This window comes from Plecotus auritus (assembly GCF_963455305.1).
Source record: "Plecotus auritus genome assembly, chromosome: 7".
Taxonomy (NCBI): Eukaryota; Metazoa; Chordata; class Mammalia; order Chiroptera; family Vespertilionidae; genus Plecotus; species Plecotus auritus.
The window spans coordinates 41538025-41549016 of NC_137774.1; the positions used below are offsets into that span (position 1 = coordinate 41538025).

The window sequence follows — 10992 nt, forward strand, 5'->3', positions numbered from 1 at the left end:
TAACAGACAACCAATTGTAGGGTGGGACCTCGCCCCCAGGGTGACTTTTCCTCCCCTAGCATACAGCTGGCCATGAGGTTTGGACCCCGACCTTTCCTCCCTAGAGATAACATCTAGGCTTCAGTTGTACATCAGCTCCAGGCCCAGAAAAGCAACAAAATCAGCCACTGCTGACCTCAGGACCAGCTGTGTGGAATAATGACCCTCTGCCCTGGTGCCGGCCAATCAATCAATAGAGACCACAACCCTGAATGGACACACCTGGAAAGCTACTGGATATTCTATTGAGATCTTCCCCTGGGACCTCCCCTAAAATCTCCACCCTTAAAACCCTAGGACAGAGGACCTAGTGGGCTCTGCCTCCCGGGAGCACGCCAGCACCTTTTCCTTTGCCTTCCCCTCCACACCCAGGCACGTTACCATTAGCTCCCTCACTCCGAGCTCCAAGGGCCCTTCCTTTCCCTCTATAACTTGTTTCCTAAGCCCTTTTCTTCTAGGAATCACTTTTTCTACCTCTGTAATTTACCCAATAAATGATCTCTTACCGAGAAAAAAAACACAACTTTGACACTGAGTTATAAATTGTCTTAAGCTTTCCTCCTCCCTCCATTCATTCCTTAATGGTGTGATGCACTCTGATATTTTCTGCTCTATTTTATTTTAAAAATTGCTAATTGTGACCCATTAAATTGATTTCACCAGTATTTAAAGGTTTTGACTGGAAGCTTAAAAGTCAGGGGGATAGCAGTCTATTAAGACAGAAACATGTTGCAGCCATTAAGAAATGAAACAAGAGCCGAAACCGGTTTGGCTCAATGGATAGAGCGTCGGCCTGCGGACTGAAAGGTCCCGGGTTCGATTCCGGTCAAGGGCATGTACCTTGGCTGCGGGCACATCCTCAGTGGGAGGTGTGCGGGAGGCAGCTGATCGATGTTTCTCTCTCATCGATGTTTCTAGCTTTCTATCCCTCTCCCTTCCTTTCTGTGAAATATCAATAAAATATATTAAAAAAAAAATGAAACAAGAGAAGGAAACCAGGTAAGATAAAGGCCAAGGAGTGCTTACTTTTCCTGAATACCTGGCACAGGGCAGGAATTGAGTAACTGTCTTTTGAAACTTAAGAAAATAATTAAAAATTTAATTATTCTCCAAGCCACAAACTTTGAGAATATGTTTGCAATGCAAAAGATAATTTGTATTCAGAATACTTAAATGATTCGAACCTCAAGAAGAAAAAGAGCCCTACCAGTGTGGCTCAGGGGTTGAGTGTCAACCCATGAACCAGTATACCATAAGAGAGAGCGCTGCACAGAGAGAGCTGGAGATGAGCAGAGGTTCCCCTGGAGCAGTGGTTGGCAAACTCATCAGTCAACAGAGCGGCAAACCGCGGCTCTCGAGCTGCGTGTGGCTCGCAAGCCTCAGTTTGCCGACCACTGCCCTGGAGTATTCAGCTGAGTGCTGATTATCACATCTATGTGAGGACAGGAAAATAAATACCTGAAAGGAGAGGGAACAATCCCCAAGCTCACATAATGCTGAGGATTGTGCCTATTCCCCCCAGCCAAGGTGGAAAACCTCATAACATCAGAGTATTCAGGAGAGTTTTGCCTCAGTAATGTGAAACAATTAGCCTTTGATCTAACACTACTCTGGACCTACTGAACCAAATTTAAAATCCTTTTATTTATTTGTTTATTTAGGAGGGAGGGAGGAAGGGGGGAGAGAGAGAGAGAAACATTGATGTGAGAGATACACATGGATTGGTTACCTCCCTCACCCTCCCTGACTGGGGCCAGGGATAGAACCTGCAACCCAGGTATGTGTGCTTGACTGAGAATCAATCCACTTGACTGGGAAGCAACCCCCTTTGGTGCATAGGCCGATGCTCTATCACTAAGCCACACCAGCCAGGGCCCCACTGAACAAAATTTAAATGCAAGACCTGAAGAGAATAAAATTGTTTCCAAGTAACTTAAGGGTGTCCTAGAACAAATTTTAACAATGTTTGTAAGAATATGAAAATATCTAACACTCAACCAGGTAAAATTCACTTGTCTGGTATGCAAACAAAAATTACCAGGCATGCAAAGAAACAGAAAAATACAACTTGTAATGAAGAAAATCAACAATCAATAAAAACTGACCCAGAAATAACACAGATAATAGAATTAGTAGACAAAGACATTAAATTAGCTATTATAACTATGTTGCATATGTTCAAGAAAATAGAGGAAAGGAATATGTCTGGAAGATATAAAAAGGATATATGGAAATATGAAAAAGACCCAAATTGAATCATGAGAGATTATTCAGATTTTAAAAATACCACTGGATGGTACTTATGACAGATTAAACTTGCAGATAAAAGAGTAGTGAACTTGAAGACATAGCAATAGAAACTATACAGTAAAATACAGAGAAAAAATTAAGGAAAAAAAGAAAGAGAACAACATCAGTGAGCTGTGGGACAACGTTAAGTGGCCTAATATACATTTAATTGGAATACATTAGGATAGTGTGGCAGAAAAAATATTTAAGGAATAAAAGCCAAAAATTTTACAAACTTAATGAAAACTATAAAACCACAGATCCTAAAAACACAATGAAGCCCAAGTACAAGAAACATGAAGAAAACTACACAAAGGCTTATCATAACCTAATTGCTTAAAACTAGTGATATACAGACACAGTCCAAGAAGTCATACAGAAGCCTTTGTACAGACAAACAAGATTAGGATGGAGCAAGATTTCTTGTTGGAAATAATGCAAGTCGAAGGCAGTGAAATTAACACTTTTTAAGTACTAAAAGGAAAATAATATAAGAATTCTTTACCCAGAAAAGACATATTTCCAAAATGAGGACAAAATCAAGACTTTATTGAACAAACAAAAATTGAAGGAATTCATCATCAGCAAGCCTGTACTAGAAGAAATGATTAAGAAAGTCTTTGAACCCTGGCTGGTGTGGTTCAGTTGGTTTAGTCGTCCATACACCAAAAGGTTGCAGGTTTGACTCTTGGTCAGGGCACATACCTAGGTTGCAGGTTCAATCCTCAGTTGGGGTACATGTAGAAGGCAACTGATAGATCTCTCTCTCTCACTCCCTTACCCTCTCTCTAAAATCAATGACGAATATTCAAAGGTGAGGATTAAAAAAACGTTTTGAAGCAGAAGGAAAATGCTACCAGATGAAAATCCGGATCTATACAAAATTAAGAGCACCAAAATTGCTATGTGAATAAAGAGCTTTAAAAAAATTATTTAAATTTCTTTAAAAGTTAATCAATTGTTTAAAACAAATATGCTAACAGTGCACTGTGAGGTTCATAATATATGTATGACAACAATAGCAAAAATGTCAGGAAAAAGGGAAGTATATTCTTGTAAGGTTCTAATACTATATGTCAAGTAATATAACATCATGTGAAGGTAGAATATGATGTTAAAAACGTATACTCTGAAATCAATAAAATAATACGTTAAAAATGTATACTATGAACCCTACTGAAACTACTAAGATTAAATAAAAAGAGTAAATAAGCCAACAAAGGAGATGAACTAATTAAAAAATACTAAATTAACACAAAAAGAAAAAAGGAAACAAAGACTAGAGCAAACAAATAGAAAACAAACAGCTAGATGGTAGATTTAAGCCCAACTATATCAATAATTACAGAAAATATAAATTGTATAAAGATTCCCATATTAGCAAATATTATTAGGTTGGATTTTAAAAGCACCAAGATCCAACTATATAATACAACAAATCCATCTTATATATAATAAAAGCCCAGCGACCCAATGGCGGAATGAGCAGAACAACCAGTAACCAGTCACTATGATGCACACTGACCACCAGGGGGCAGATGCTCAACGCAGGAGCTGCCCCCTGGTGGTCAGTGCACTACCACACTGGGAGCGCCACTCAGCTAACAGGGATGAGTGGCTGCTCCCACTGCAAACCCCAGGCCTACCGGCAGGAACCCGGCCTCCTCCTCCTTGCTCCCTGCCGCCACCTCCTCTGGATGCCTCCAGTAGGCTCACAGAGCTGACCCTGGAGGCTGGGAGGTGGATTCGTGGCAGCCGTGGGACTGAAGCCTACTCCATCGCCTCTCAGTGCCATTGTCCCTGGGCCTGGCCCCGACTGGGTCCCCTGGAAAGGTGAGTGATCCGGCTCCATGGAAGATGCCAGACCAGGGAGCAGCTGCTCAGAGGGCGGGTCCACAGCCACTAGGCTGACCAGATGAGTGGCGCTCCCACAGCGGGCGATCCCCACAGGCCACGCCCCCCACCAATGTACGAATCCCATGCACCCAGCCTCTAGTTTTAACTATAAAGATACAAGGAGGCTGAAAGTAAAAGGGTGGGGAAAGGTGCGCCATCCTAACAATAATAGAAAGAAAGCTGGATGGGGCGGGGCAGGAACCAGGTGGAGGGGGCCAATGGAGGGAAAATAGGGGAACATCTCTAATACTCTCAACAAGAAAGATTTTAAAAAAAGAAAGATGGAGTAGCTATGTTAATATCAAATAAAATAGACTTCAGAGTAAAGAATATTATCGGGGAACAAGAAAGTTACTTCAGCCATGGCCAGTTTTGCTCAGTGGATAGAGTGTCAGCTCTCAGACCAAAGGGTCCTGGGTTTAATTCCTGGTTAAGGGATTAAGGGCATGTACCTTGGTTGCTAGGAGACAATCAATTGATGTGTCTCTTTCATGTTGATGTTTTGTGGGGGCTTTTTTTCTCTCTTTCCTCCTCCTTTACCTCTTCCACTCTCTGAAAATTAATGGAGCTCTAGCTGGTTTGGCTCAGTGGATAGAGCATTGACCTGTGGACTGAAGGGTCCGAGTTCGATTCCAGTCAAGGGCACATACCCAGGGTTGCAGGCTCGATCCTCAGTAGGGGGTGTGCAGGAGGCAGCTGAACAATAATTCTCTCTCATCATTGACGTTTCTCTCTCTCTCTCCCTTCCTCTCTGAAATCAATAAAAAATATCCTATATAATAAAGAGCTAATTAGACCGAACAGCAGAACGACCCTCTGGACGACCTTCCAGACGAAGCTGGGGCTGGGAGGGCCAAGGCAGCCAGGGCTGTGAGGGCCTACCCTTGCACGAATTTCGTGCATCAGGCCTCTAGTATTTAAAAAAAGTAAAATAATAAAAATCAATAGAAAAATATCCTCAGGTGAGGATACAAACAAAGTTATTTCATAATGATAAAGGGGCCAATTTATCAAGCAGAAACGATGATGCTAAATGTTTACGCACCTGATAACAGAGCTTCCAAATACTGAGATGTTTTTGGAGCCTCACAGGAATAACAGTGCTTTGCAGGATTCCGTATAAATGGAGTCTCTATTTCTTCTTTTTCTATTTTTAGTATTATCTATTATGCTCACTGTAAGTTAAACGTAAGGACATTACACCTACCTTTATTTGGTTATCAAAAGAAGCCATCTGGGGAGGCAGTAAATAGTGGTTGCAAGTAGATAGTGTTGGCAAGTTATTTTGGCTTCTCTGGACTTCAGTTTTTCCATCTGTACCATGAAGGTCAACTGTTTAAAAAAAAAAAAAAGTTTAAACAGTGAATTTTTCCCCAGCCTAATAGCATGTTGAACCCATATAAGCACGTGGAACCATAGAGGCTAGGTCAACTATCCAGTGTTTGGGCACTGGTACTAGCCATATTGGGATGGGAGCAACAGAAAGGATGGAGGACCCGGAATCCTACGAGATCTAAATGAGAACTTGAGCCAAATACCTTGCTGGTCAGGCTCTTAATTCTTCCCCTGACTTGTGTGATCTGGGGAAAGAGTATTCTATTAACAACAGTCTTTCATTTTAAGCATTTTCAACAACTGACAGCAATATATATGTGAATTTTGTAAGCTGCCCTCCGTTTATATGTAAATGAATGGATTATGGGAAGAATGACAGGTGCTGACTTGTACTTACTTAATTTTTCAAACTGACCTGATTGGCAACAACCAAAGGCAAGTGACAGCTATTTCCTAGCTCAACAAATTCAAGGGATTAGTAGATGGAGCCATTAGTGGCTTTCTTGGCTGGCAATGGAGGGGACAGTATTGCTCTTTGCTCTTCATTGCACATAAGTGCTCATCATTATATACCATGTCACAGGTACAACAGCACCTGGGCTCCTTTGAAGCTTCCAAGAGAGGACACTGTGGGGACACACTTATTATATGCAGCAGGTACATTAAAATTGTGACAGATATAAGCTTCTTTAATATACAGGGTCATTTTGAAGCTGTGGAATCTGATGTGTAAACCAGTATGTATGGCAAATATCTTGTCAACATTCTTTTCTTCATGTCTCTTGTCTTTTTGACACTTCCTTGCTTTGAAACATGGATAAATGAAATTTGGAGGAAGAAACCTAGGTAACAAGGATGACAAAAAGAAAGAAGGTACCATTATTCTGTATCCTTCCAGGAGAATCAATCATCTAGAAACCTAGTGTTTAGCTTTTTCACAGTAACCTTCCAACCAGTCTTACAGGTACTACTAAGAAGGAGGATCAAAGCAATTAATTACAGTAAAGTCTAGAAGGATATACTCCAGGTTGCTGACATTATTTCCAAAGGATGAAAATGGAAAGAGATGATGACAAATTATTAAATTTTCTTTACCCATCTTTGAATTATTTCATCTGTTACATTAAGCACATATCACTTTTGTAATATACATTAATAAAGAACATTGATAAGAAAAGCAACTACCTTATTCATTTAAAACACACACAAAAAAAAACACTGATTAAGAGAGTGTTTGTATATAATGTACATGGTCTGTCATATTTACAAGAACCAGTAAGCTCACCAAAGACTAAAATTCCAAAGTTTAATGATTAGTTTACAGCAGAAGTTTTATGGGCAGGAGCATGAGGGGAGCCTCTGGGTTTGTAACACTCTCTTGCCTGAGCCCCTATTCTACTGGGCAGCCCAGTGTACTCCCCTGTAATTAAACGAAGTAATGTGGGTAATGACTTAGCACAGTGTCTGGAACCAGCTAGTACTCTACCTCACAAAAAGGTCCATAGAATCAAGGTCACTTACATCCTGTTAGATGGGATCAGCTTTCCTCCTGGGGTAAATATCACATAAATTATTGAAAGCAGAGATGTATGGTCTCCTCAAAGAGCAACATATCCCTCTCCTCTGAGAGCTCCTGCCTGAGATGTGACATAGGTCACTACCTCTAAACCTCTCCCATAGCATAATCCTATGATTAGTGGGGTGCTTCCTCAATGGATCATGCTTTAGAATCTTCAGGATTTTTCAACCTTGGTACTATAGAGATTTTGGACCCAGTGATTCTTTGTTGTCAGGGGCTGGGGAGGGGATAACCTGTGCATTGTAGGATGTTTGATGGCATACAACATATACCAAACTGCTCAAGCCAAAACTTAACCCACTAGATGCCAGCAGCATCCAACCCCCACAGTTGTGACAAAAACATCTCCAGACATTGCTAAGTGTCCACAGTGGGGCAAAATTGTCCCCAGTTTCGAACCACCGTCATCAATCAATTTCGTTGTTCTTCAGCTATCCCATAAGAACCTGGGGCTAGGACTACACATTAATGTCCATGTACCCCACCTCCACCACCAAGAAAAACCCCACTAAACTTGAACTTTTAAACTTTGTTTTAAGACCTGTGTAAGTCAAGTTTCCTGAAGCATTTATCTAACATTTTAGTGCAAATTTTCTCACTTATTGGTGGCTGACAAAGGACAATAGGCAAGGGAAAATTAGGTAGGTCAAGTCAGGCCCTGTGGGGATGAGAGGGGGGAAGAGGTGTTCAGTTTTCCCTGAAGAACAAGATCTCAAATTCACTCATGCAGCATAAAATGAGTGAGACAGGCTGGCAGATGATAGCTGCTTAGTCGTATGGCTTTAAATACCATCTATGTACTGATGACCCCACACTTTATATTTCTTTGTTATTGTTAATCCTCACCTGCCCTTGACCAGGAATTGAACCCGTGATTCCCCAGTGCTCCAGCCAACACTCCAACCACTGAGCCACACCAGCCATGGCCCACATTTTATATTTCCAATCCTCACCTCCCTCATGGTAGCCAGCTTCTTGCATTCAACTGCCACTCAATGTCTCCATTTGGGTCTTATATAGGAATCTCAAACTCAGCATGGCCAAAACCGAACTGATTTTCCCTCCTAAACCTGATCCTTCTCCGGTATTTCTCATAAATGGCCATACCACCATACAACAAATTACTCAAGCCCAAACTGAAGTCATCCTTGATTCTTCTATTCCTCTTTCCCTCACCTCCATATCCATCAGTCATGTCAGTTCTGCCTCCAAACCCATCCCTAATCTGCCTCTTTTCTCTAGCTCCACTCCTGCCACCCTAGTATGAGCCACTATCATTTCTTACTAGACCACGGCATTAGCTTCCTAACTAGTTCTTGTTTTCTCTCTTGTCCCTTACATCGGTTTTCTCAATATCACACTATTTATATATTGGGCTAAATAATTCTTTGTTTGGTGTATATGGTGGGGAGGGGCTGTCTCATGAACTGTAGGATGTTTAGCAGCATCCCTTGCCTTCAACCACCAGATGCCAGTAGCAAAACTCTCCCCTCCCCTCCTCCCTGCCCCCGCCCAAACTTTGACAAACAAAAATGTCTTTAGACATTGTGAAGGGACAGAACCACCCCCAGCTGAGAACCATGGCCCCGCATCCTACACACAGAAGGCAGGATATTTTAAAAATATAAATTGCATCATGTCACTGCCGGGCTGAAAACCCTCCAACGTCTCTCCATTGACCTTACAGTAAAACCCCTCCTTGCCTGGCTTACAAGACCTCTGTGAACTGGCTCCTGCCTACTTCTCTAACATCCTCTCTTTCATACCATGACTCTCCCTCATTAAACTCCAGCCACACGGGTCTTTCTGTTCCTTAAACATTCCAAGCTTGCACCCATCCACTCTTTGCACTTGCTATTCCCTCTGCCTAGAATACACTCTTTCCAGATCTTTGCATGGCTCACTGTTCATGCACACAAATCCCAGCTCCAATGATGCTTAGTCAGCAAGGCCATCCCTGACCATCCTATCTGAAGAACCTCCATTCTCTACCACATTGCTGGTTTATTTCCTCCATAGTGCTAATCACAATAGGAAATTGTTTTGTTCTCCTGGAGAGTCAGCCCCTGTCTACCTGGTTCTCTGCTATAGCTCAAGTGCTAGAATACCATCCAGGATAGAGTAGGCAATCAAAATTTCCTCCCCTCCATCTCTTCATATCTCAGATCAGGTTTCCCTTCTAAGATTATTCTCTGCACACATCCCAATGAAGGATCGAACCGGCAACCTGGGCATGTGCCCTGACTGGGAATCGAACCAGCGACCCTTTGATGCTCAACCCACTGAGCAACACCAGCCAAGGCTCTAAGATTAAAGAAAATATCTTACTTTGCTAATTTCATTTTAATTGATTTCAGAAAGGAAGGGAGAGGGAGAGATAGAATCATCAATGAGAGAGAATCATTGATTGGCTGCCTCCTGCATGCCCCTTTTGGGGATTGAGCCTGCAACCCCAGCATGTGTCCTTGACTGGAATCAAACCTGGGACCCTTCAGTGCACAGGCCAATCAATGCTTTATCCACTGAGCCAAACCAGCTAGGGCTCTAAAGTTATTCTTGATTGGTGACCTTAATTTCTAACTATACTAAACCTATGTTAAAAAGTATAGCTGGGGTTACCATGTACAGGGTTTAGTACAAAAAAAATAACTGCTTATTTTGAAACATAAACAAAGGCGAATTACTGAATGAGTGAAAGTCTGTTCCATGCCCCGCAGGTTTTTAGCAGGCATATAATCATTCTACTGTCATCATTTCTGGTTGCTCCCTGTCCCTAGGCAGTGAAGGGACTTCGAATCTCAAACTCACCTGGTTCAGAGGTTCAAACAGCCTCTTTGTCCATCAAGTCAATTTACACAGTAGAATGGAACTGGAAACTTGTGCTGGCTTCAAGTTAAAACAGTTGCCTGGGTCCAAGGCAGGATGGTCCAAGGTGCAGCATGGTCAATAAATGTTGGCTGAGTCCGGAAACTGTAAGATTGGCTGTTTCTCGTGTTGATTTATAGGCGGTTTCTATGATTGGTCCACCTGGCAGCTTGGTGGCTGCAAACTGGAGGCAATGTTGTCCTGGCTGAGGGCCATGGCCCTTTCGTGGCTTTTGGGAAGTATCTCATCGGGACATTTTTACCTTCTGGCTGGTTGCTGTCTTGTCCCTCCGGGGAGGGCTCTCCACGCGGTGCAGAGAAGTCTCCACGCGCAGGGATGAGGCCCTCACGTGGCGGGAGGACGTTTCTGTGCGCTGCGAGGAGGTTTCCACGTGCTGGGAGGACACCTGGAGGATGCGAGGGAGCCGCTTCCCAGAGGGGAATTGGGAGGGCCCCTCACTGCGGCACTGGGAGGTCTCCACCTGCCGGGAAGACGTGTGCACCCGCCGGGAGGAGGTTTCCACGCGGTGGGACGAGGTCTCCACGCGGACCGTCGATGTCTCCTTGTAGCGGGTGGTTTCCACCATGGGCGAAGCGGCCTTTCCCTGAAGGGGTGAGGCCATTCTACGGGTGTAAAGGGGGTGGGAGGCACGAGTCCTCGGGAGGCCTCACAGACTAACACTCCCCGATAGTCTCGCCTCTGGGTTACATCACAAGGGAAGGGATGATGTCACAATGGTGTGTTACATCACCGCAGACACAAGGGTGGACGAGAGTGCCCCAACACCATGACATGCAGGCACCGGGTTCTGTCGGGCTTTTCTCTCCTTTGCAAATACTGGGCCCTGCCCCGTGGCGCTCCGTGGGCCCTGCACCGCGCCCTCGATTTTAGGGGGCCCGTGCAGGCGTGTAAGCGGCTGAGCCCGGGCTAGCCCAGGCAGGCCCGGGATGGGCGGAGCCTCCCGCTCCCACGCCAGGCTGTGCCCGCCC

General features: G+C 43.6%; 1 protein-coding gene across 4 annotated transcripts in view; it reads right to left on the minus strand.

Annotated features, from left to right (window-relative positions):
- LOC308254509 (uncharacterized protein C17orf100) overlaps positions 1-10935 on the minus strand; it is a 49222-nt gene extending 38287 nt beyond the window's left edge. For all 4 annotated transcript variants that reach the window (XM_080680615.1, XM_080680614.1, XM_080680612.1 and 1 more), the window contains exons 1-2: positions 9947-10935; positions 5432-5556 (exon numbers count right to left, since the gene is read on the minus strand). In XM_080680615.1, the coding sequence (XP_080536741.1) occupies positions 10248-10625 (378 nt within the window). In that variant the 5' untranslated portion in view covers positions 10626-10935 and the 3' untranslated portion in view covers positions 5432-5556; positions 9947-10247. The remainder of the gene's footprint in view (positions 1-5431; positions 5557-9946) is intronic.
- Between the last annotated feature and the right edge of the window lie 57 nt (positions 10936-10992).